At 44.1% G+C, this 27,740-nt stretch overlaps 1 protein-coding gene across 5 annotated transcripts; it reads right to left on the bottom strand.

Moving 5' to 3' along the window:
• Window positions 1–3: 3 nt before the first annotated feature.
• On the bottom strand, window positions 4–26,430 carry LOC121558644 (gastrula zinc finger protein XlCGF53.1-like). Of its 5 annotated transcripts, none has more exons than XM_045222780.1 (5): window positions 24,990–26,430; window positions 6,315–6,451; window positions 5,683–5,904; window positions 1,894–1,966; window positions 4–1,777 (listed from the first exon to the last, which is right to left on the bottom strand). In XM_045222780.1, the coding sequence occupies exons 1-5, from the start codon at window positions 25,285–25,287 to the stop codon at window positions 600–602; spliced, it is 1,908 nt and encodes a 635-aa protein (XP_045078715.1). In that variant the 5' UTR covers window positions 25,288–26,430; the 3' UTR covers window positions 4–599. The 5 variants fall into 5 exon arrangements, with proteins under 5 accessions (XP_045078715.1, XP_045078714.1, XP_045078716.1 ...); XM_045222779.1 differs by lacking the exon at window positions 24,990–26,430 and adding an exon at window positions 7,246–8,678; XM_045222781.1 differs by lacking the exon at window positions 24,990–26,430 and adding an exon at window positions 7,246–8,678 and having other exon boundaries at window positions 5,683–5,901.
• Between the last annotated feature and the right edge of the window lie 1,310 nt (window positions 26,431–27,740).

Below are 27,740 nucleotides of genomic sequence, written 5' to 3'. Positions count from 1 at the left end.
AGATAAAGCTCCATTTATTATTCTCAAAGACAAAATACATTCTTCACATTTCCCATGAGTTGGTTTATTTCTCAAAACATCACAAAGAACGGTTGAACTTGAACACAAGCATGTTCCATGTGACAAACTTATTTTGGCCTGATTATTTTCAACACTACACAAATACTGTAGGAATTTATACAATAAAAAGTGTAACCTTTTAGACATGATACTGTATGTTGAACCAATATAACAATCTGCAGCAAACCTTAAATCATTATTTATTTCTTGATTCTTTCTTGAATTTCTCTACAAATGGCTCCAGAATACAAAATAACAGTCAGAGGAGAGAAAAAAGAAGACAAAGAAAGAATAAAAAGAACAGGTAACAACATTTAATGGCGCGTTTTGGAACTAGGAAACTCTTGAATGTCCAACTTGCTAACTGGTTGAACACGGCACGTGCATAACTACAACCAGTTAGCAAGTCCGACATTTCCGAGTTCTGACTAGCACGTAAACGTGGCATATAGCCAGAGCAATCACACACCTCATTCAATTTACAATAATTTCAGAAAACACAATCCTAAATCAACACAACAAAATCAATACAACACAACCTATAATTTACGTGCATGAACTGCCTGGTGTCTTATCAGATTGCTCAGAAAGGAGAAGTTCTTTCCACACTGGGCGCAGTGGAACCGTTTCTCCCCCGTATGGACGCTCTGATGCACTTTAAGGTTGCTGGAATGAGAGAACTGTTTCCCGCACTGAGCGCATCTAAAAGGTTTCTCCCCTGTGTGTACTCTCTGGTGTCGCTTCAGGCCGCACAGCTGGCTGAACTGCTTCCCGCACTGGGCGCACTCATACGGTTTCTCCCCTGTGTGGACCCTCTGGTGCATCTTGAGCTGGCACAGGTGAGGGTACTCCCTCCCGCAGAAGGTGCACCTGTAGGACCTCGCCCCCTCGTCCCCCACCCCTCTGTCCTGATGAGTCCCAGTCATGTCGCCCAGGTGGGTGTCGGGGGCGCTCCCAGGGAAATCCACCCAGGAGGGGTACTGCAGCTCTCCGGTTCCTTCGGCGAATGGAGCAGTGGCGGTGGTTGCGGGGTTCTGAAAGGTGCCAAGGCGGTTGTCGAAAGCGCCGTCCATGCCAATGGTGTAGAGCAGATTCTCGGGTGAGTTCTGTCTCGCTGCTGCCTGGACACCTGGGTGAGGATGATGATGATAAGTGTTACTCGAATGTCCTCCAAGAAGCATGGCATCTGCTTCACTATGTCCTCCTTGATGATGCCTGGGTTCCATGATGTCACCTTGTCCCCAGGAAGAGGGCGTGTCATCCCCACCCTCCCCCTCGTCAACAGGAAGGGGGTCGATAACTATGACCTCAGACTTGACCTCTGAACCGCCATGGGAATTCTCGTGTTCACCCCTCACCATCTGAGGAAGTGGGGGAATGGGGTTCATCTTTGTGAGAGGCGAGGGGCTTCCTGAGACTGTCTCGGCAGCATAACTAGAACAAGATGGCCGCTCAGTCACTGTATCACTGCCTCTTCGCTTACAGGAGTTTACAGGCAGATCGGTTGTTCTCGCAGGGTTCAGGCTGCGCTGCTGTTTAGCAACAGGTCCTGGACCTGTGAGTTGGAGCACCTGACTCAGGCTCTCAGGCTCCGTGTCTGACCTGTTGACATTCACTATGATGTGTTTGGTTCTGAGCTGCTCAGTGAGCTCTGCTTGGTCTGTGTCTGGAGAGATCTGTGAGTCCGGGCCCGGTATTCTCTGGCCACTGTCAGTGCCTGAAGAGACAACAAAAGCATGATGGTCATATGCAGTCAAATAAAACAATGAGGTAGTCAATCAGTATGTCGTTTTTCATTACAGCCACCCCTTACAGCAATCCATTCAGCATTACCTGGCATCTCCCTCAGATCCTCTTCTTTCTTCCATGGCTGGAGGTCTCTCTCCCCTTCCACAGTAGATTTGGCCTGAAAAGAGGAGGGAGGAATTAAGTTGACAGGCATGAGCCTTACAAAGCTCTCAAACAAATGCAGGTCTATTATAACTCAGCTATGACTAGGCTATATTATTGATCCAACGGCTTGAATTAAGTTGTTAATTTACTGACTAAACTCATGGACACAGCAAATCTAAAGCTTCTCTGTCCTCAAAACATATAAAACTCAAATTGGACTGCAATAATTTCCTGTACTTTTGAAAGGGAAACGTAATTTCCTGCCAACTGACTGATTTCATTTGGAGGCAATGTGAGAATATACAGTATTTAGGATCTATGTGAGAATATATATTTAGGGTCAATGTGAGAATATATATTTAGGGTCAATGTGAGAATATATATTTAGGGTCAATGTGAAAATATACACTCAGTTGTCAATTTATTAGGTACATCACCCCCTTCACGAAAATGGTTTGCACCTACAGACAGTTAGTCTGGTGGCCCTGGCTTGCTATATAAAGCAGGCAGACAGGCATCGAAGCATTCAGTTACTGTTCGATTGAACGTTAGAATGGGCAAAACGAGTGACCTAAGCGACTTTGAGCGTGGTATGATCGTCAGTGCCAGGCGTGCCGGTTCCAGTATCTCAGAAACGTCCGCCTCCTGGGCTTTTCACGCACGACCGTGTCTCTAGGATTTACAGAGAATGGTGCGACAAACAAAAAACATCCGGTCAGCGGCAGTCCTGTAGGCAAAAACAGCTTGTTGATGACAGAGGTCGAAGGAGAATGGCAAGAATCGTGCAAGCTAACAGACGGGCCACAAACAGGCAAATAACAGCGCAGTACAACAGTGGTGTGCAGAACGGCATCTCAGAACGCACAACTCAGCGGTCCTTGTCACGGATGGGCTATTGCAGCAGACGACCACCCTGGGTTCCACTACTATCAGCTAAAAACAAGAAGAATCGGCTCCAGTGGGCATGCGATCACCAACACTGGACAATTGAGGAGTGGAAAAACATTGCCTGGTCTGACGAATCCTGGTTCCTGTTGCGTCATGCTGATGGCAGTCAGGATTTTGCGTAAGCAGCATGAGTCAATGGCCCCATCATGCCTGGTGTCAATGGTACATGCTAGTGGTGGTGGTGTAATGTTTTCCTGGCATAGGTCCCTTGATACCAATTGAGCAACGTTTGAATGCCACATCGTATCTGAACATTGTTGCTGACCAGGTGCATCCCTTCATGGCTACAGGGGGTCCGACCCGGTACTGAATGTGGCGGGCCGGGCGCCTGCAGGCTGACTTCAGTCAGTTGAACAGTGTTTCTTTCGACACATTGGTGCGGCTGGCTTCCGGGTTAAGCGGGCGGGTGTTAAGGAGCGCGGTTTGGCGGGTCATGTTTCGGAGGACACATGACTCAACCTTCACCTCTCCCGAGCCCGTTGGGGATTTGCAGCGATGAGACAAAATCGTAATTGGATCGTAATTGGATATCACAAAATTGGGGAGAAAAAGGGGGTAAAATACAAAACTAAAAAAAGCACCATGAAATTCTTTGAAAAATATTATTTATTGAGGGAATTATAGGATTTAATGAACAAACAGCAATAGCCATTGGTCAAATTGGTACAAAAGAACAGACAGTTTTTCACTCTCACAGTACAACTGCAGGATCTGCTATAACTTTGTGAGGCACGCAGTATTATTATAAGAAAACAACCATTATCAACCTTAACAGTCAATGTGAGTGATGCTGTTGGCCTTGAAGGAGCCAAGGAACTAAGAAAACGTAACAGTTTATGCCGATAATGTAAATCTGAACCACATTGTATTGTAAACCAGCCTTGTCTCATAGACTAGATGTAACATAGTAAATCTAAATCCGTGACCCTCAAATTAATATGATATGTTACATTTGGTTACATAAGAAAGAAGGTTACTTGAGGCAAAAATGAAAGGAGTGTGGTTGGTCGGGGTGGATGGGTGGGCGTACAACGCGAACGTCTAGCAACCCAAAGGTTGAGTGTTCAAATCTCATTATGGACAACTTTAGCAACTTTTCAACTACTTACTACTTTTTAGCTACTTTGCAACTACTTAGCATTTTAGCTAACCCTTCCCCTAACCATAACCCTTTAACCTAACTCATAACCTTAACCCTAACCCCTAGCCTAGCTACCTAGCCACCTAGCTAACGTTAGCCACAACAAATTGGAATTCGTAACGTCATACGTTTAGCAAATTCGTAACTTATTGTACATTTTTCAAATTCGTAAAATAGCATACAAATTGTAATTCGTAATATATCATACGAAATGGATGATGGACATCCACAAATGAATACATACCAATACGAAACGTAACATATACTACATGTAGTATCTCGGATTTACGTAAAGAATAATACGAAATACTCAGAGACGAGGTTGTGCGGCAGGTAGCCTAGCGGTTAAGAGCGCTGGGCCATAATCTAAAGGTCGCTGGTTTGAAACCCAGAGCCGACTAGGTGGAAAATCTGTCGACGTAACCTTGAGCAAGGCACTTAAGCCTAATTGCTCCTGTAAGTCACTCTGGATAAGAGCATCTGCTAAATTCCTAAAATGTAACAAATGTTTTTAGAAATGTAAACGTATGAGACCAAGGCAAACATATGACAACGTTAAAACAAATTACGTTTGAACTCATGATATTGCTATAACGGTTTATTTCAATAGGAATCTCTTGCTTCTGTGTCAGTTCTCAATGATGAAGCTTCTGATGTCTTTTCAGATTGCTGGAGTGGGAGAACTTGCGCCCGCACTGTGCACAACTGAACGGCTTCTCTCCAGTGTGAACGTTCTGGTGCATTTGTAGCTGGCTGGCGCACACAAATCTCTTCTCACACAAGGTGCAGGCGAACCCCCGCTTTCTGGTGTGGACAACAGCGTGCTGCCGCAAGTCGCTCTCATGGACAAACTGCTTATGGCAGTTCGGGCAACCGTAGGGTTGTTCTACAGTGCCAGGTCTAACGTGTGTGGTGAGATTACTCAAGTGAGATGAAATTGTGGTGCTTGGTCTATAATGGCCGACAGGAAGTGAGGTATGAGCTAGTTGTTGAGCTCCTCTTCCTGGTATTTCAGAGTGTCTATGGAGGCTTGCCAACGAGCACCAACGAGCTTTGTTGGCCTCACCTGCATTTCCTGTGTCAAGATGCATGCCTGTATTTATCTCTGAGGGCCGGAAGCTGGGTGAAACCAATTGCGTCGTGTTGTCTTTCATCGATTCGGGGCGAATCATTGGTGTGTTTCTGTTAAACACTCCCACTTCCTGCTTATTTCCAGTCCAATTGACCTGTGATGTAGTAGCTGTACCCACCTGACCCCACTCAAAATCTCTATCTACCTTCTGCCCACTGGATACAGAGTCAATCACTATCACATGTTCTGATGAGGAATGGAACCTGTGGTTTTCTAACCCTACACTTCTCATTTCTATGGCAGGGCTAGTCTGTGTTTCTGGGCCCACTGGGCCACTCCCTAGGTCCATTACTTTAGTGTGAGCAGCAGAGGCACCATCATCAGTCACTACTACCTCTCTCAACACCTGGTTTAAAGAATCTCTTAGAAGATTGAGGCCCCCGTTCACGTCACACTTTGTGTCCAGACTCTGTCTCTCTGCTCTGGGTTCAAATCCTGTAAACTGCTGTGGTCCCTGGTTCACATTCCCTGTTTCTGATTGGAGGAAGATGAGGTCAGATCCACTGACCTCCATAGCGGTGTTGATGTAGTTGTTATAGTTGTTGCCTCTGGGGCCACTGGGCTGGACGGTGGGGTCCTCTGTGGTGGCTGCAGCCGGTTGGGTGGTTAGCTCTCTGCTGCCCTCCACTGTTCTGGCTGGGTGGCTGGACCTAGAGTCCTGGTCATCTGCTTCTCCCTCTTCCTTGATGATCAGCAGGTCTGGTTCCCCGTCCTCTGTCTCTGCTGACTGCTGATTGGGTTAAGTGGGAGAGATGAGTGAGTGAGACAGAGCATACACTATCTACTGAATGGAGATATGGGCATGACATGGGATTTAGTACAATTCATAGTAGTTGCCTTGTTGTTATTGTGTTATAATCAGTGGTGTAGTGGAGGGTAAACACCACCTTTTGCGCAAGCGTTTACAAACCTTTGGCGCAGAAATGCACTGAAAGTATAGGGAGTGTTACTTTACTCAACATGAACGACGATCACTGTTTACCCACCTATTTTTTACCACTACATCCCTGGTTATAATGTGCTGGCACACACGTCTATACAGACATAACCTCATCCCCAGGCGGAAGTGTCTGGTGTCCTAGACTAAAACAGACATAGGTCTGTGACAGTTTGAAATCGGCTATTAAAATTGGGACTTACCTCATCACTTGTAGCATCCATATGCTTTGATGGAGAGACATCCTCTTGGTCCACGTCTATGGGCTGTCTGTCTCTTTGAATGCTGCTGTTCCCAAAACTCCTGTTGGAAAGTCTGGCTCTGCTTTGCCAAGTAGGTCCTGGAAATAAAGGGGGAGGTTAAAAAAAATACATTTCATAACTACACTACATGACTAAAAGTATGTGGACACCTACTCGAACATCTCATTTCAAAATCATCGGCATGGTGATCTTTGGCTTGTGTGCGGCTGCTCGGCCATGAAAACCCATTTCTTGAAGCTCCCGGCGAACAGTTCTTGTGCTGATGTTTTTTCCAGAGACAGTTTGGAACTCAGTAGCGAGTGTTGCGACCGAGGACAGACAATCTTTTACAACAACAGCAACTGGACAAACTAACTTGTTGGAAAGGTGGCATTCTATGACGTCTTCAGTGCGGGCCATTCTACTGCCAGTGTTTGTCTATGGAGATTGCATGGCGATGTGCTTGATTTTATACACCTGTCAGCAACGTGTGTGGCTGAAATAGCTGAATCCACGAATTTGAAGGGGTGTCCATATACTTTCGTATATATAGTGTATGATGGTTTAATAAATTATGATAATCTTCAATTTGACCCCATCCATCAATGGTGTGTTACAACGAACAAAGCAAGCATAATATGTTCATGACGTGTGTAATGTGTCAATAGAGCTAGAAGGATCCTAGCTGTGTTGACAGTACAAAGTAAGCATGATACATCCTGTATGGAATGTCAATAAACCTCTAGGCCCTAACTGTATTGACATTACATCAATCATGGATGTATTATGCTTGCTTTGAACTTTGTAAAACACAATTGATCGATGGGGTCAAATTGAAGATGAATGTAATTTAGGCTATGTGCACACTGTCAAATGTACCATCATCACAAACCTGTCGTTGCAGTCTCTCGATTGCTGTGTCTGTTCAGCAGGCGTATTCCATGGAAGCGATTGTGGACGGACCCCTCTGAAAGCTTTGTTCTCTCAGCTCGAAACCTCGCGATCTGAAGTTCCATCAATTTCATTTTCCTCCGGAGAAATTCGTTCTCCTTTTGGCTTTGGGAAATCTCCAGGTGTACAACCGCATAGCCATCGTCAACAACTTTGCAGATTTCGGCCACAGCCGCGTTGGCTAGCACCTCCATGATTGAGGCTATCTGCGCCTGGAACTCGACCACGGAACCCGACATTGTCCCCCGACGCTTTTGGACCCTTTTCAATATGTAAACAGTCTTTGTGTTTTCTATATTATGATTGTCTACAGTTATCTAGCAAGCTACTAAAACAAATACAATCATATCAGAAGATAAATAACGATAGATAGCTAGCTTTTGATTGTAGCTAGCTTCGTTTTCCTCATCGCATTAAATGTATCATATGCTGGACTGTACAATTGAAAGTTTAACACCGCCACCTACTGTACAGGAGTGCTCGACCACAACAATGTTGTAGCTATGTAATAAACAACATGTTATTTAGTATAAACAAAAGTATTTTTTTTTTCGATTACTGTACTTTGGTTCACCACTGCACCAATGCAAATTATTTAGGATGTTTAAAATCTGCACCTGTAATAACTCACATTATCAATCCACTCTGGACCAAGCATTAAGCCAGTTGAACTAAATACACAACCACTACACACAGAGGGAAGCGTTCAATCTGGAAACCATGCAAACTGTTAAAAACACATGGACCCAGTTTTCATATGAAAACCCCAGAAGTGTGGAGCCATTCCCCTTACAACTAGGGCCAGGAGTTGTTCCCTAGTCTGGTCACGTGGTGAGGGAAAACTCCTGGCCCTGCCTATCATTATGTCTGGTGGAGTAGTGTGAAGTCGCCCCTAGATGATGATCCTGGGTCAGTTTAGGATTTTTTTCCCACTAATAGTTAAGGTTAGGATTGGGGAGAGAGGAAACTGACCCTAGATCTGTACCTAGGATAGTGTTGAAGAGGAGGTGCTTCTTCATGTGTCCGGACTGTTTGAAGCATTTCCCGCAGTAGACCCATTGAAATGGTTTCTCTCCGGTGTGCACCCTCTCGTGAATCTTCAGCTGTTGGCTGTGGGAGAAACGCTTAGAGCAGTGGCTGCATCGGAGCTGCCTCTATGCCTTTTGATGAAGAAGTGGGCCTCTTTTAATTTGGGAAGGGGGCTGGCTTCCCTCTTTGGGGAACCTGTTGGAGAGTAACCCTTGGGGATCAAAAAAGCTATTTCGGGTGGACAGTACGTTGAAATCTGGCAACCTGGACCTCGATCCTACAGTTCTCCCTTGCTCTGCGTTGTGAGTGTCAGGGGGACACTTCTCGGTCTGTCCAGACTCTATTCCCCCTCCGTGTCCCCATGTTCGACTGTAGATTTGGCCTGAAAAGAGGAGGGAGGAATTAAGTTGACAAGCATGAGCTCTACAAAGCTCTGAAACAAATACATGTGTATTATAACTCAGCTATTACTAAATCAAATCAAATTGTATTGTCACATGCGCCAAATACAACAGGTGTAGACTTTACAGTGAAATGCTTACTTAGGAGCCCATTCCCAACAGTGCAGAGTTAAAAAGTAAGACATATATTTGCTAAATGAAAAAGTTAGTAGTAACACAATTAAAACAATAACGACGCTATATATAAGGAGTACCAGTACCGAGTCAATGTGCCGGGGTTCGAGGCAGTTGAGGTAATACATTATAGTATGTACCTGTGGGTAGGGGTAAAAGTGACTAGGCTATATTATTGATCAAATGGATTTAATTAAGTTGTTAATTTACTGACTCAACTCATGGACACAGAAAATCTAAATCTTCTCTGTCCTCAAAACATATAAAACTAAAATTGGTCTGCAGTAATTCACTGTACTTTTAATAGGAAAACGTCCTTTCCTTCCAATATACACTGCTAAAAAAAATAAAGGGAACACTTAAACAACACAATGTAACTCCAAGTCAATCACACTTCTGTGAAATCAAACTGTCCACTTAGGAAGCAACACTGATTGACAGTACATTTCACATGCTGTTGTGCAAATGGAATAGACAACAGGTGGAAATTATAGGCAATTAGCAAGACACCCCCAATAAAGGACTGGTTTTGCAGGTGGTGACCACAGGCCACTTCTTAGTTCCTATGCTTCCTGGCTGATGTTTTGGTCACTTTTGAATGCTGGTGTTGCTTTCACTCTAGTGGTAGCATGAGACAGAGTCTACAACCCACACAAGTGGCTCAGGTAGTGCAGCTCATCCAGGATGGCACATCAATGCGAGCTGTGGCAAGAAGGTTTGCTGTGTCTGTCAGCGTAGTGTCCAGAGCATGGAGGCGCTACCAGGAGACAGGCCAGTACATCAGGAGACGTGGAGGAGGCCATAGGAGGGCAACAACCCAGCAGCAGGACTGCTACCTCCGCCTTTGTGCAAGGAGGAGCAGGAGGAGCACTGCCAGAGCCCTGCAAAATGACCTCCAGCAGGCCACAAATGTGCATGTGTCTGCTCAAACGGTCAGAAACAGACTCCATGAGGGTGGTATGAAGGCCCGACGTCCACAGGTGGGGGTTGTGCTTACAGCCCAACACCATGCAGGACGTTTGGCATTTGCCAGAGAACACCAAGATTGGCAAATTCGCCACTGGCACCCTGTGCTCTTCACAGATGAAAGCAGGTTCACACTGAGCACATGTGACAGACGTGACAGAGTCTGGAGACGCCGTGGAGAACGTTCTGCTGCCTGCAACATCCTCCAGCATGACCGGTTTGGCGGTGGGTCAGTCATGATGTGGGGTGGCATTTCTTTGGGGGGCCGCACAGCCCTCCATGTACTCGCCAGAGGTAGCCTGACTGCCATTAGGTACTGAGATGAGATCCTCAGACCCCTTGTGAGACCATATGCTGGTGCGGTTGGCCCTGGGTTCCTCCTAATGCAAGACAATGCTAGACCTCATGTGGCTGGAGTGTGTCAGCAGTTCCTGCAAGAGGAAGGCATTGATGCTATGGACTGGCCCACCCGTTCCCCAGACCTGAATCCAATTGAGCACATCTGAGACATTATGTCTCGCTCCATCCACCAACGCCACGTTGCACCACAGACTGTCCAGGAGTTGGCGGATGCTTTAGTCCAGGTCTGGGAGGAGATCCCTCAGGAGACCATCCGCCACCTCATCAGGAGCATGCCCAGGCGTTGTAGGGAGGTCATACAGGCACGTGGAGGCCACACACACTACTGAGCCTCATTTTGACTTGTTTTAAGGACATTACATCAAAGTTGGATCAGCCTGTAGTGTGGTTTTCCACTTTAATTTTGAGGGTGACTCCAAATCCAGACCTCCAGGGCGGCAGGTAGCTTAGTGGGTAAGAGCATTGTGCCAGTAACCGAAAGGTCGCTGGTTCTAATCCCCGAGCCGACTAGGTGAAAAATCTGTCGATGTGCCCTTAAGCAAGGCACACTATGCTCCTTAAGTCGCTCTGGATAAGAGCGTCTGCTAAATACTATTTATGTTGATAAATTTGATTTCCATTGATAATTTTTGTGTGATTTTGTTGTCAGCACATTCAACTATGTAAAGAAAAAAGTATTTAATAAGATTATTTCATTCATTCAGATCTAGGATGTGTTATTTTAGTGTTCCCTTTATTTTTTTGAGCAGTGTATTTAGGGTCAATATGAAAATATACAGGTAACTGCCGAAATAAAGAAACACCAACATAAAGTGTCTTAATAGGGCGTTGGGCTACCACGATCCAGAACAGCTTCAATGCACCTTGGTATAGATTCTACAAGTGTCTGGAACTCTACTGGATGGATGCGACACATTTCTTCCACGAGAAATTCCATAATTTGCTGTTTTGTTGGTGGTGGTGGAAAACGCTCCAGAATCTCCCATAAATGCCTTTCGTGAACTAACACTCGCTCTTCACTTTTTTCTCCCTTACTAGCTCTGACTTTGCTAATAGCTACTTTATGGAGGAAAAATGTCCTTACTATGACTGTGATATATGGTTGCCTTAAGATGAATGCACTAACTGTAAGTCGCTCTGGATAAGAGCGTCTGCTAAAAGACTCAAATGTAAGTGTTCAATTGGGTTGAGATCTGGTGACTGAGAGGGCCATGGCATATGGTTTACATCGTTTTCATGCTCATCAAAACATTCAGTGACCACTCGTGCCCTGTGGATGGGGGTATTGTCATCCTATGAGGGCAGAGCAATGGTAGCCAAAATAATGGCATGCCCAGCATTTTTATGCATGACTCTAAGCATGATGGGATGTTAATTGCTTAATTGACTCAAGAATCACACCTGTGTGGAAGCACCTGCTTTCAATACACTTTGTAACCCTCATTTACTCAAGTGTTTCCATTCTTTTGGCAGTTACCTGTATATATAGGGTCAATCTATATTTAGGGTCAATCTCGATTGGTATCAAGGGACCTAACGTGTGCCAGGAAAACATTACACCACCACCACTAGCATGTACCATTGACATCAGGCATGATGGGGCCATGGACTCATGCTGCTTAAGCAAAATCCTGACTCTGCCATTAGCATGACGCAGCAGGAACCTGGATTCGTCGGACCAGGCAATGTTTTTCCACTCCTCAATTGTCCAGTGTTGGTGATCGCGTGCCCACTGGAGCCGCTTCTTCTTGTTTTTAGCTGATAGGAGTGGAACCCGCTGTGGTCGCCTGCTGCAATAGCCCATCCGTGACAAGGACCGCTGAGTTGTGCGTTCCGAGATGCCGTTCTGCACACCACTGTTGTACTGCGCCGTTATTTGCCTGTTTGTGGCCCGCCTTACCGCTTGCATGATTCTTGCCATTCTCCTTCGACCTCTCTCATCAACGAGCTGTTTTCGCCCACAGGACTGCCGCTGAATGGATGTGTTTTGTTTGTCGCACCATTCTCGGTAAACCCTAAACACTGTCGTGCATGAAAATCCTAGGAGGCCGACGTTTCTGAGATACTGGAACCGGCGAACCTGGCACCGACGATCATACCACGCACAAAGTCGCTTAGGTCACTTGTTTTGCTAATTATAATGTTCAATCGAACAGTAACTGAATGCTTCAATGCCTGTATGCCTGCTTTATATAGCAGACCATGGCCACGCGACTCACTGGCTGTAGGAGCGAACCATTTTCGTGAACGGAGTGGTGTACATAATAAACTGGCAACTGAGTGTATATATATATATATATATATATATATATATAGGGTCAATCTATATTTAGGGTCAAGTGGGTTTTTAAGTAATTCATTTGCATTTTATTGCATGCCATAAGTATTTGATACATCAGAAAAGCAGAACGTAATATTTGGTACAGAAACCTTTGTTTGCAATTACAGAGATCATACGTTTCCTGTAGGTCTTGACCAGGTTTGCACACACTGCAGCAGGGATTTTGGCCCACTCCTCCATACAGACCTTGTCGCTGGGCAATACGGACTTTCAGCTCCCTCCAAAGATTTTCTATTGGGTTCAGGTCTGGAGACTGGCTAGGCCACTCCAGGACCTTGAGATGCTTCTTACGGAGCCACTCCTTAGTTACCCTGGCTGTGTGTTTCGGGTCGTTGTCATGCTGGAAGACCCAGCCACGACCCATCTTCAATGCTCTTACTGAGGGAAGGAGGTTGTTGGCCAAGATCTCGCGATACATGGGCCCCATCCATCCTCCCCTCAATACGGTGCAGTCGTCCTGTCCCCTTTGCAGAAAAGCATCCCCAAAGAATGATGTTTCCACCTCCATGCTTCACGGTTGGGATGGTGTTCTTGGGGTTGTACTCATCCTTCTTCTTCCTCCAAACACGGCGAGTGGAGTTTAGACCAAAAAGCTCTATTTTTGTCTCATCAGACCACATGACCTTCTCCCATTCCTCCTCTGGATCATCCAGATGGTCATTGGCAAACGTCAGACGGGCCTGGACATGCGCTGGCTTGAGCAGAGGGACCTTGCGTGCGCTGCAGGATTTTAATCCATGACAGCGTAGTGTGTTACTAATGGTTTTCTTTGAGACTGTGGTCCCAGCTCTCTTCAGGTCATTGACCAGGTCCTGCCGTGTAGTTCTGGGCTAATCCCTCACCTTCCTCATGATCATTGATGCCCCACGAGGTGAGATCTTGCATGGAGCCCCAGACCGAGGGTGATTGACCGTCATCTTGAACTTCTTCCATTTTCTAATAATTGCGCCAACAGTTGTTGCCTTCTCACCAAGCTGCTTGCCTATTGTCCTGTAGCCCATCCCAGCCTTGTGCAGGTCTACAATTTAATCCCTGATGTCCTTACACAGGTCTCTGGTCTTGGCCATTGTGGAGAGGTTGGAGTCTGTTTGTTTGAGTGTGTGGACAGGTGTCTTTTATACAGGTAACGAGTTCAAACAGGTGCAGTTAATACAGGTAATGAGTGGAGAACAGGAGGGCTTCTTAAAGAAAAACTAACAGGTCTGTGAGAGCCGGAATTCTTACTGGTTGGTAGGTGATCAAATACTTATGTTATGCAATAAAATGCAAATTAATTACTTAAAAATCATACAATGTGATTTTCTGGATTTTTGTTTTAGATTCCGTCTCTCACAGTTGAAGTGTACCTATGATAAAAATTACAGACCTCTACATGCTTTGTAAGTAGGAAAACCTGCAAAATCGGCAGTGTATCAAATACTTGTTCTCCCCACTGTATATGTAGGTTCAATATACACTGAGTGTTCAAAACATTACATACACCTGATCTTTCCATGACAGACAGACCAGGTGAATCCAGGTGAAGGCTATGATCCCTTATTGTTGTTACCTGTTAAATCCACTTCAATCAGTGTAGATGAAGGGGAGGAGACAGGTTAAAGAAGGACTTTTAAGCCTTGAGACATGGATTGTGTGTGTGCCCATGAGGGTGAATGGGCAAGACAAAATATTTAAGTGCCTTTGAACGGGGTATGGTAGTAGGTGCCAGGCGCACCGGTTTGTGTGTGTCAAGAACTGCAACGCTGCTGGGTTTTTCACGCTCAACAGTTTCCTGTGTGTATCAAGAATGGTCCACCACCCAAAGGACATCCAGCCAACGGCAGGCCAGTGGTCGAAAATGGGTCATTGATGAAAGAGGACAAAGGAGGCTGACACGAATTGTGCAGACTAACAGACGGGCTACAGTTAGTCAACCGACAGTCCAGTACAACATTGGTTGCCCAAAGACCCATAAAATAATGCACAACTTTGTCATACCTTGACACGAATGGGGTATGGCAGCCTTGCAGAGTTCCACTTCTTTCAGCAAAAAACAAGAAACTGTGGTTGCAATGGGCTAAGGAACAAAAACACTGGACACTGGAGAATTGGAAAAACCTTGCCTGGTCTGATGAATCCCGGATCCTGCTGTTTCACGGTGATGGGAGGACTAGGGTAAGGAGAAAACCACAAGTACATGCATCCATCATGCCGCGTGTCAATATTGCAGGCTGATGGTGGTGGTGTGAGGTATGTTTTCATGGCAAACATTGGGCCCCTTGATAAAAGTGGAGCAACGTTTGAATGGCACCGGATATCTGAACATCATTGCCAATCAGGTGCATCCCTTCATGGCAGCAGAGTATCCATCTGCAAATGGATTTTTTCAGCAGGCTATTGCCTCATGCCACAAGGCTAGGATTGTCCAGGAATGGTTTCCACAAACGTGACAATGAATTCAGCTTGCTGCAGTGGCCTGCCCAGTCACCAGATCTCAATCCAATTCCCATGCCCCAAATAATTCAGGCTGTACTGGAGGCAAAGGAGGGTCCTACCCGGTACTAGATGGGTCTACTTTAAAAATGGCCACAGAGTGTAAAAATATATTTGGGGTCAAGCCATTTTTTATAGATTTTTTTGCACTGGCTCTTTTGCACACACATTTACACATACTACAATTTAAGAATATATACATATATACAGTGGGGAGAACAAGTATTTGATACACTGCCGATTTTGCAGGTTTTCCTACTTACAAAGCATGTAGAGGTCTGTAATTTTTATCATAGGTACACTTCAACTGTGAGAGACGGAATCTAAAACAAAAATCCAGAAAATCACATTGTATGATTTTTAAGTAATTCATTTGCATTTTATTGCATGACATAAGTATTTGATACATCAGAAAATCAGAACTTAATATTTGGTACAGAAACCTTTGTTTGCAATTACAGAGATCATACGTTTCCTGTAGGTTTTGACCAGGTTTGCACACACTGCAGCAGGGATTTTGGACCACTCCTCCATACAGACCTTCTCCAGATCCTTCAGGTTTCGGGGCTGTCGCTGGGCAATACAGACTTTCAGCTCCCCTCCAAAGATTTTCTATTGGGTTCAGGTCTGGAGACTGGCTAGGCAACTCCAGGACCTTGAGATGCTTCTTACGGAGCCACTCCTTAGTTGCCCTGGCTGTGTGTTTCGGGTCGTTGTCATGCTGGAAGATCCAGCCACGACCTATCTTCAATGCTTTTACTGAGGGAAGGAGGTTGTTGGCCAAGATCTCGCGATACATGGCCCCATCCATCCTCCCCTCAATACGGTGCAGCCATCCTGTCCCCTTTGCAGAAAAGCATCCCCAAAGAATGATGTTTCCACCTCCATGCTTCACGGTTGGGATGGTGTTCTTGGGGTTGTACTCATCCTTCTTCTTCCTCCAAACACGGCGAGTGGAGTTTAGACCAAAAAGCTCTATTTTTGTCTCATCAGACCACATGACCTTCTCCCATTCCTCCTCTGGATCATCCAGATGGTCATTGGCAACCTTCAGACGGGGCCTGGACATGCGCTGGCTTGAGCAGGGGGACCTTGCGTGCGCTGCAGGATTTTAATCCATGACGGCGTAGTGTGTTACTAATGGTTTTCTTTGAGACTGTGGTCCCAGCTCTCTTCAGGTCATTGACCAGGTCCTGCTGTAGTTCTGGGCTGATCCCTCACCTTCCTCATGATCATTGATGCCCCACGAGGTGAGATCTTGCATGGAGCCCCTTAGACCGACGGTGATTGACCGTCATCTTGAACTTCTTCCATTTTCTAATAATTGCGCCAACAGTTGTTGCCTTCTCACCAAGCTGCTTGCCTATTGTCCTGTAGCCAATCCCAGCCTTGTGCAGGTCTACAATTTTATCCCTGATGTCCTTACACAGCTCTCTGGTCTTGGCCATTGTGGAGAGGTTGGAGTCTGTTTGATTGAGTGTATGGACAGGTGTCTTTTATACAGGTAACGAGTTCAAACAGGTGCAGGTAATGAGTGGAGAACAGGAGGGCTTCTTAAAGAAAACCTAACAGGTCTGTGAGAGCCGGAATTCTTACTGGTTGGTAGGTGATCAAATACTTATGTCATGCAATAAAATGTAAATTAATTACTTAAAAATCATACAATGTGATTTTCTGGATTTTTGTTTTAGATTCCGTCTCTCACAGTTGAAGTGTACCTATTATAAAAATCACAGACCTCTACATGCTTTGTAAGTAGGAAAACCTGCAAAATCGGCAGTGTATCAAATACTTGTTCTCCCCACTGTACATACAGTTGAAGTCGGAAGTTTACATACACCTTAGCCAAATACATTTAAACTCAGTTTTTCACAATTCCTGACATTTAATACTAGTAAAAATTCCCTGTCTTAGGTCAGTTAGGATCACCACTTTATTTTAAGAATGTGAAATGTCAGAATAATAGTAGAGAATGATTTATTTCAGCTTTTATTTCTTTCATCACATTCCCAGTGGGTCAAAAGTTTGCATACACTCAATTAGTATTTGGTAGCATTGCCTTTAAATTGTTTAACTTGGTCAAACATGGTCAAACATTTCGGGTGGCCTTCCACAAGCTTCCCACAATAAGTTGGGTGAATTTTGGCCCATTCCTCCTGACAGAGCTGGTGTAACTGAGTCAGGTTTGTAGGCCTCCTTGCTCGCACACGCTTTTTCAGTTCTGCCCACAAATGTTCTATAGGATTGAGGTCAGGGCTTTGTGATGGCCACTCCAATACCTTGACTTTGTTGTCCTTAAGCCATTTTGCCACAACTTTGGAAGGATGCTTGGGGTCATTGTCCATTTGGAAGACCCATTTGCGACCAAACTTTAACTTCCTGACTGATGTCTTGAGATGTTGCTTCAATATATCCACATAATATTCCTTCCTCATGATGCCATCTATTTTGTGACGTGCACCAGTCCCTCCAGCAGCAAAGCACCCCCACAGCATGATGCTGCCACCCCCGTGCTTCACGGTTGGGATGGTGTTCTTCGGCTTGCAAGCTGCCACCTTTTTCCTCCAAACATAACGATGGTCATTATGGCCAAACAGTTATATTTTTGTTTCATCAGACCAGAGGACATTTCTCAAAAATGTATGATCTTTGTCCCCATGTGCAGTTGCAAACCGTAGTCTGGCTTTTCTATGGCGATTTTGGAGCAGTGGCTTCTTCCTTGCTGAGCGGCCTTTCAGGTTATGTCAATATAGGACTCTTTGTACTGTGGATATATATATTTTTGTACCTGTTTCCTCCAGCAACTTCACAAGGTCCTTTGCTGTTGTTCTGGAATTGATTTGCACTTTTCGCTCCAAAGTACGTTAATCTCTAGGAGACAGAACGCGTCTCCTTCCTGAGTGGTATGACGGCTGCGTGGTCCCATGGTGTTTATACTTGCATACTATTGTTTGTACAGATGAATGTGGTACCTTCAGGCGTTTGGAAATTGCTCCCAAGGATGAATCAGACTTGTGAGGTCTACGATTTTTTTTCTGAGGTCTTGGCTGATTTCTTTTGATTTTCCCATGATGTCAGGCAAAGAGGCACTGAGTTTGAAGGTAGGCCTTGAAATACATCCACAGGTACACTTCCAATTGACTCAAATTATGTCAATTAGCCTATCAGAAGCTTCTAAAGCCATGGCATCATTTTCTGGAATTTTCCAAGCTGTTTAAAGGCACAGTCAACTTAGTGTATGTAAACTTCTGACCCACTAGAATTGTGATACAGTGAATTATAAGTGAAATAATCTGTCTGTTAACAATTGTTGGAAAAATTACTTGTGTCATGCACAAAGTAGATGCCCTAACTGACTTGCCAAAACTATAGTTTGTTAACAAGAAATGTGTGTAGTGGTTGAAAAACAAGTTTTAATGACTCCAACCTAAGTGTATGTAAACTTCCGACTTCAAATGTTTATGGTCATTGCTTGTCCATGTATGTATATATTCTTAAATTTCATTCCTTACTTAGATTTGTGTGTATGTTGTGAAATTGTTAGATATTACTGCACTGTCGGAGCTAGAAGCACAAGCATTTCGCTACACCCGCAATAACATCTGCTAAACACGTGTATGTGACAAATACATTTTGATTTGAACACACACACACACTACATATGCTCACACACACAAAACACACACACTATCACAGTCTCCACATACTGTTTCTTATCCATCCTGATTGCCTCGTCACTTTGACCCCTACCTACATGTACATATTACCTCAACTACCTCGTACCCCTGCACAATGACTCTGTGCCGGTACTCCTTGTATATAGCTTCGTTATTTTATTGAGTTACTATTTCCTTTTTATTTATTAAGCAAATCTTTCTCACTTTTTAACTCTGCATTGGGAAAGAGCTTGTAAGTAAGCATTTCACGGTAAAGTCTACACCTGTTGTATTCGGCGCATGTGACAAATAAAATGTGAATATATATTTAGGGTCAATTTGAGAATATATAATTTATTGATTGAATTATAGGAATTGATCAACAAAAAACAATAGCCATTGGTCAAATTCATAAAAAAAGAAGAGACAGTTTTTGACTCTCACAGTACAATTTCAATATCTGCTATATCTTTAGTATGAGGCACGGCGTATTATTAGAAGAACACAACCATTATCAACCTTAACAGTCAATGTGAGTGATACTGTTGACACTAAAAGAGCCAAGGAGACAACAACACTTAACAGTTTATTCAACCAGGTGTCAGGGGGCCACAGAGGTACTGCAGGGGGTCCGCAGAAAAAATAATATATATATATATATATAAAAAAGTGGAACACATTTTCTTTATGTACAATGCTTTTATGAATATTGCTAGCTAGGACAGAATAAACACATTTTGAATTACATACCTATAGTAGAAAAGAGGAGAATCTTCTTTCTAATGATGTCAACTTTATTTCTCACCTAATATTGAGCCAATTACACTCACTGGAGTGTCCGACATAGTCCTTGAAAAAGCACCCGCGAATAGGCTACCAGTCAATAAGCTACCAGTCAATAGGCTACCAGTGCGGCAAGTGCCGCTGACTGCTGGTAAGCTTTCTTGACTTTTGCCAACACATGGCTAACCTTTGTTTAACCAGCTAAACAGATGCTCTTAGTGAAAATCTACAACTATCTACTAAATCTATTCATTTTAAAATGTTGATTACTTCTCCTTACCATTATCATTCACCTGAAGATATGACAAGACATGATTTTCTTGGCTAACATATGATCAGTTGCCTGGGGGGGGTCCCTGGGCAAGAAGAAAAGGTTGAAGTCTATGCAGATAATGTAAATATGAATCACGTTGTATAGTATAAACATATGAGACCAGGGCAAACATCCTGCAGACAGGGTGCATTCGGAAAGTACTTAGACCCCTTCACTTTTTCCACATTTTGTTACGTTACAGCCTTATTCTAAAATGAACTATATTATATATTTTTCCTCATCAATCTACACACAATACCCCATAATGAAAAATCGAAAACAGGTTTAGAAATGTTTGCAAATTTATTAAAAATAAAAAACAGAAATACCTTTTTTACATAAGTATTCAGACCCTTTGCTATGAGACTGGAAATTGAGCTCAGGTGCATCCTGTTTCCAATGATCATCCTTGAGATGTTTCTTCAACTCGATTGGGAGTCCACCTGTGGTAAATTCAATTGATTGGACATGATTTGGAAAGGCACACACCTGTCTATATAAGGTCCCACAGTTGACAGTGAATGTCAGAGCAAAAACCAAGCCATAAGGTTGAAGGAATTGTCCGTAGAGCTCCGAGACAGGATTGTGTCGAGGCACAGATCTGGGGAAGGCTACCAAAATATTTCTGCAGCATCGAAGGTCCCCAAGAGCACAGTGGCCTCCATCATTCTTAAATGGAAGACGTTTGGACTCACCAAGACTGATGAAACCAACATTGAACTCTTTGGCCTGAATGCCAAGTGTCACGTCTGGAGGCAACCAGGCACCGCTCATCACCTGGCCAATACCATCCCTATGGTGAAGCATGGTGGTGGCAGCATCATGCTGTGGGGATGTTTTTCAGAGGCAGGGACTGGGAGACTAGTCAGGATCGTGGGAAAGATGAACAGAGAAAAGTAGAGCGATCCTTGATGAAAACCTGCTCCAGAGCGCTAAGGACCTCAGACTGGGGTGAAGGTTCACCTTCCAATAGGACAACGACCCTAAGCACACAGCCAAGACAACGCATGAGTGGGTTCGGGACAAGTCTCTGAATGTCCTTGAGTGGCCCAGCCAGAGCCCGAACTTGAACCCGATCAAACATCTCTGGAGAGACCTGAAAATAGCTGTGATGCAACACTCCCCCATCCAACTTGACAGAGCTTGAGAGGATCTGCAGAGAAGAATGGGAGAAACCCCCCAAATACAGGTGTGCCAAGCTTGTAGCGTCATACCCAAGGAGACTTGAGGCTGTAATCGCTGCCAAAGGTCCTTCAACAAAGTACTGAGTAAAGGGTCTGAATACTTACGTAAATGTGATTTGTTTTTTATTTTTAATAAATGTGCAAAAATTTATAAAAACATGTAATTGCTTTGTCATTATGGGGTACTGTATGTAGATTTATGATGGAGGGAAAAACACAATTTAATAAATTTTACAATAAGGTTGTAACGTAAAAAATGTAGAAAAAGTGAAGGGGTCTAAGTACTTTCCGAATGCACTGTAGAACAAATAACGTTTGAACTCATGATATTGCTATAACAGCATTTTTCAATAGGAATCTCTTGCTTCTGTCCAATTTCTCAATGATGAAGCTTCTGATGTCTTTTCAGATTGCTGGAGTGGGAGAACCTGCGCCCGCAATGTGCACAACTGAAGGGCTTCTCCCCGGTGTGGACGTTCAGGTGCATTTGGAGATCGGTTCGGGACATAAAGCTCTTCTCACACAAGGTGCAGGCGAACGCCCGCTTTCTGGTGTGGATGACCGCGTGCTGCCGCAAGTCGCTCTCGTATACAAACTTCTTATGGCAGCTCAGGCAACCGTACAATCGCTCTATGGTGCCAGGTCTAACGTGTGTGGCAAGATTACTCGATTGAGATGAAGCTGTTGCGCTTTGTATAAAATGGCCGACAGGAAGTGAGGTATGAGCTGGTTGTTGAACTCCTCTTCCTGGTATTTCAGAGTGTCTATGGAGGCTTGCCATCGTAGGTGCGTTCCTCTCAAACACTCCCACTCCCTGCTTATTTCCAGTCCCATTGATCTGTGGTGTAGTAGCTGTACCCACCTGACCCCACTCAAAATCTCTATCTACCTGCTTCCCACTGGATACAGAGTCAATCACTATCACATGTTCTGATGAGGAATGGAACCTGTGGTTTTCTAACCCTACACTTCTCATTTCTATGGTAGAGCTAGTCTGCATTTCTGGGCCCACTGGGCAATGCCCTAGGTCCATTACTTTAGTGTGAGCAGCAGAGGCACCATCATCAGTCACTACTACCTCTCTCCACACCTGGTTTAAAGAATCTCTTAGGAGATTGAGGCCCCCATTCACGTCACACTTTGTGTCCAGACTCTGTCTCTCTGCTCTGGGTTCAAATCCTGTGTGCTGCTGGGGTCCCTGGTTCACATTCCGTGTTTCTGATTGGAGGAGGATGGCGTCAGATCCACTGACCTCCATAGCGGTGTCGTTGTAGTTGTTATAGTTGTTGCCTCTGGGGCCACTGGACTGGAAGGCGGGGTCCTCTGTGGTGGCTGCAGCCGGTTGGGTGGTTAGCTCTCTGCTGCCCTCCACTGTTCTGGCTGGGTGGCTGGACCTAGAGTCCTGGTCATCTGCTTCTCCCTCTTCCTTGATGATCAGCAGGTCTGGTTCCCCTTCCTCTGTCTCTCCTGACTGCTGATGGGGTTAAGTGGTAGAGATGAGTGAGTGAGACAGAGCATACACTATCTACTGAATGGAGATATGGGCATGACATGGGATTTAGTACAATTCATAGTAGTTGCCTTGTTGTTATTGTGTTATAATCAGTGGAGTAGTGGAGGGTAAACACCTTTTGTATTTTGCGCAAAAACCTTCATAGAGACATTGGATAGAAGTAAATGAATACACTAATACGAATATAACTGTACATATATCTTAAAAGACTGTGTTTTCATGAATTTGCATATTTACTCTTGAATCCCATTCAAAAACATCGAGGGACATGATCCAGGAAGTAGGCAGGACTTTCATAGTGTATTGCTATAACCTAACTGACATAATGCTAATCCATAGCTTTTTTCTATATGAATCTCTTGATTCTGTGTCAGTTTTCAATGATGAAGCTTCTGATGTCTTTTCAGATTGCTGGAGTGGGAGAACCTGCGCCCGCACTGTGCACAACTGAAGGGCTTCTCCCCAGTGTGGACATTCTGGTGAACTTGGAGATGGCTGGCGCACACAAAGCTCTTCTCACACAAGGTGCAGGAGAACGTCCGCTTTCTGGTGTGGATGACTGCATGCCGCCGCAAGTCACTCTCGTGGACAAACTCCTTATTGCAGTTCGGGCAACCGTACGGTCGTTCTACGGTGCCAGGTCTAACGTGTGTGGCAAGATTACTCGAGTGAGAGGAAGTTGTGGCGCTTAGTCTAAAATGTCCGACAGGAACTGAGGTAGGAGCTGGTTGTTGAACTCTTATTCCTGGTATTTCAGAGTGTCTATGGAGGCTTGCCAACGGGCACCAACTAGCTTTGTTGGCCTCACCGGCCTTTCCTGTACCAAGATGCATGCCTGTATTTATCTCTGAGGGCCGGAAGCCGGGTGAAACCAATTGCGTAGTGTTGTCTCTCATCGATTCGGGGTGAACGGGGCGAATCATTGGTGCGTTTCTGTTAAACACTCCCACTCCCTGCTTATGTCCAGTCCCATTGACCTGTGGTGTAGTAGCTGTACCCACCTGACCCCAATCGAAATCTCTATCTACCTGCTTCCCACTGGATACAGAGTCAATCACTATCACATGTTCTGATGAGGAATGGAACGAACTGGGGGAAAACCTGTGGTTTTCTAACCCTACACTTCTCATTTCTATGGCAGAGCTAGTCTGCATTTCTGGGCCCACTGGGCCACTCCCTAGGTCCATTACTTTAGTATGAGCAGCAGAGGCACCATCATCAGTCACTACTACCTCTCTCAACATCTGGTTTAAAGAATCTCTTAGGAGATTGAAGCCTCCGTTCATGTCACATTTTGTGTCCAGACTCGGTCTCTCTGCTCTGGGTTCAAATCCTGTATACTGCTGTGGTCCCTGGTTCACAGTCCCTGTTTCTGATTGGAGGAGGACGGCGTCAGATCCACTGACCTCCATAGCAGTGTTGTTGTTGTTGTTGTTGCCTCTGGGGCCACTGGGCTGGAAGGCGGGGTCCTCTGTGGTGGCTGCAGCCAGTTGGGTGGTTAGCTCTCTGCTGCCCTCCACTGTTCTGGCTGGGTGGCTGGACCTAGAGTCCTGGTCATCTGCTTCTCCCTCTTCCTTGATGATCAGCAGGTCTGGTTCCCCTTCCTCTGTCTCTGCTGACTGCTGATGGGGTTAAGTGGGAGAGATGAGTGAGTGAGACAGAGCATACACTATCTACTGAATGGGGATATGGACATGACATGGGATTTCATCATCCTCAGGCGGAAGTGTCTGGTGTCCGAGACTAAAACAGACATAGGTCTATGACAGTCTGAAATCGGCTGTTAAAATTGGGACTTACCTCATCACTTGTAGCATCCATATGCTTTGATGGAGAGACATCCTCTTGGTCCACGTCTATGGGCTGTCTGTCTCTTTGAATGCTACTGTTCCCAAAACTCCTGTTGGAAAGTCTGGCTCTGCTTTGCCAAGTATTTCCTGGAAATAAAGGGGGAGGTTAAATCTATGATGTTTACTACATCTTCAATTTGACCCCATCCATCAATGGTGTTTAAAAAAGAACAAAGCAAGCATAATATGGCCATGATGTATAATGTGTCAATAGAGCTAGACGGACCCTAGCTGTGTTGACAGTACAAAGTAAGCATGACATACACTGAGTGTACAAATCATTTAGAGACCGAGTCAAGACCAGAAAAAATGTCAAATTCAAGACCATGATTGGATCTTTGTCAAATCACCACCATAAGAGTTAAAAATGTCCAGTATTTCTGTGTTCATATTTCAGAACAACATAGGGATTATTTAGACATTCAGAATAGTGAATAAATGCACAATGAGGGGAAATAGAGCCGCTCTACAAATTATGACTAACCCAAACACAGTTGGGAACAATGGGCCTTCTACGCCTTCAGAGAAGGGCTAAGGATTTATAAAATAATGATTATAATAATATAATAAAGATTATTATTTTTAATGATGTTCTGATTCAATGTTGTTCTATGTGCATAATTTCAAATTCATCATCACCAACCTGTCGTTGCAGTCTCTCGATTGTTGTGTCTGTTCAGCAGGCGTATTCCATGGAAGCGATTGTGGACGGACCCCTCTGAAGACTTTGTTTTCTCTGCTCTAAACCTTGCGATCTGAAGTTCCATCAGTTTCATTTTCCTCCTGAGAAATTCGTTCTCCTTGTGGCTTTGGGACATCTTCAGGTGTACAACCGCATAGTCATCGTCAACAACTTTGCAGATTTCTGCTACAGCCGCGTTGGCTAGCACCTCCATGATTGAGGCTATCTGTGCCTGGAAATCTACCACGGAACCCGACATTTTTGCCCCCTTTTCAATATGAAAACCGTCTTTCTGTTTTGAATATTATTATAATCTACAGTTATCTATCTTGCTATTAAACTAAAGACAACCCTATCAGAAACGAACCATCGCTAGCTTTGTTTGTAGCTGTTAATATTCTTTACTTTTCCTCATGCTGGACTGTACAATTGAAAGTTTAACTGCGCCACCTACTGTACAGGAGTGCTCCACCACAATGTTGTAACTACGTAATAAAAAGACGAGGCTTGTGGCAAGGCCCCAAAAATGTTGAGACACCCATACCCGAGCTATAACAAAACACAACCATGTTTTTTCACATCTATAATGTCTCTAATTTATGAAATGGATGGTTGTGTAAAAATATTTCACTGAAAAAGTGGTTACATTTATAGATATTGTGACACGCCCTAAACTAACAAAAGTGAAGAATAATGCCTGGCTGGAAGGGGGATTCCCAATATTTCAAGCTCTGATATTCCTAACATTTGGAATACAAGTAGTCAGCTGTCTGCCCCACATGCACAAACAAACAGCATTAGGATATCTTAATGTATCTAGGAAATATAGACCTGTAAACACAGAGATACAATAGGCAGAAATATAAACTATGAATATTTATGATGAATGTACACTTTACTTTTTGGTAGCTGAATAATAGACAACTTCCCAAGGCATTGCTCTCTTTCAGTACTGTATGGTCCTGCCTGAAAAAAAATACATAGTTACACTTTTTTTAAATGTTGTGGCTATTGTAACCGGCTCTAAGGAAAACAAGTGGGTTTAGACATTGAAATTAAACATTTTGGGTCAAAGGTTCCTTGAAGGATTTTGTATCTTTTGACCCTAATCATGTAATTAAACCACAGATTATAGTTGGGGCCACCCTGGATTTGACCTCAAATCCCATATGGCTGCAATAATATCATTTGGAGGTTAATGTATGAATTAAGTAAATTCGATTTTTTAAAATCAGAATTGCGTAAAACACTTATGCCCATAAAGACTTTTGGTGTAAATCAATTTTATTCTGATTCCAATATGTCCAACATGATTCACACACCTTTGCCTGTACACAGCCATTCTGAAATTAGCCCACCTCATCCCCATATTGTTATTTATTTAGCTAATTTGCACCCCAGTATCTCTATTTGCACATCATCTTTTGCACATCTATCATTCCAGTGTTAATACGAAATTGTAACTATTTTGCACTATGGCCTATTTATTGCCTTACCTCCATAACTTACTACATTCGCACACTCTGTATATATATTTTCTGTTTGTATTTTTGACTTTATGTTTTGTTTACCCCATATGTAACTCTGTGTTGTTGTTTTTATCGCACTGCTTTGCTTTATCTTGACCAGGTCGCAGTTGTAAATGAGAACTTGTTCTCAACTGCCTTACCTGGTTAAATAAAGGTTAAATAAATAAAGTAAAATAAATAAATATAGTGAGGTCCAAATGTATTTGGACAGTGACCATTTTTTGTTGTTGTTTTGGTTCTGTACTCCAGAACTGAATTTGAAATGATACAATGACTATGAGATTAAATTGCAGACTGTCAGCTTCACAGGAAAGATTCATCCATTTTTAATGTTATATTGTTTTTGTGTGAGCGTTGTTCTATCGAGGGCAGCCATGAACAGGAGAAGAAGGAAGGAAGTGTTTGTCAGGATTTGTGAGAGCCTCGTAAATGGCGTCCCTTGAGAAAGCAAGAAACAGATGTATGTTAGGAAAAGTGCAGTATTATCATAAGGTGACGTATACTTGGATGACGGAGGAGGAATGGAGGGAAAAAGAGAGGCAGAGGAGGTCTAAGAGAGAGAGGGAGGAAGATTGTGAGCTTGTCGGGGGAAAATGGCAGGAAAAAGGGAGAAGGTTTGGTAAAGAAGAATGGTAGCAAAGTGAGCTGAAGACAGGAGGAGAAATGAAAGTGAATGAGGGTGATGTAAACGGAGGTGGTATGTGTGGTGAAGTACTCGGAGCCCGAGGCTTGCACAGAGGGTCAGGATAAAGATGAGTCTGTGACAGTAGGAGTGAAGTTTTTGGAAAGAGTGGACCCTTGCCTTTTGGCTGATCCATTTGTGGTATCAGGGTGGGTGAAAAAAGCGTTGGGTATAGTGGAATCGGTGAGGGTAACCAGAAGTGGTCTAGTGATAATTGTTTTTGTTTCTGTTGGTCAGAGGGAGAAGGCGCTCAGAGTTAAACAAATGGGGGAAAGAATTGTGAATTGTTTCGCTCTCAAGAAAAGGGCGCCATTGAAAGGAGTGATTACTGGCGTAGCAGTACATGTAAAAGTTGACCAACTGAAGGGGAAGATTCCTGGTGTTTGGTGCAACGCAAACAGGTGAGAGTGATGAAACAGAAGAGTCATTGTCTGTTCTTTTGAGTTTTGAAGTTGAGTCTTTGCCTGTCAAAGTGAAGTTAGGATACATAAGTTATCCTGT

Source organism: Coregonus clupeaformis, chromosome 10, assembly GCF_020615455.1.
Source record: "Coregonus clupeaformis isolate EN_2021a chromosome 10, ASM2061545v1, whole genome shotgun sequence".
In the NCBI taxonomy this organism is placed as follows: domain Eukaryota; kingdom Metazoa; phylum Chordata; class Actinopteri; order Salmoniformes; family Salmonidae; genus Coregonus; species Coregonus clupeaformis.
The sequence above is the reverse complement of the archived record's forward strand: the minus strand, read 5'-3'. Positions and strand labels throughout refer to the sequence as shown.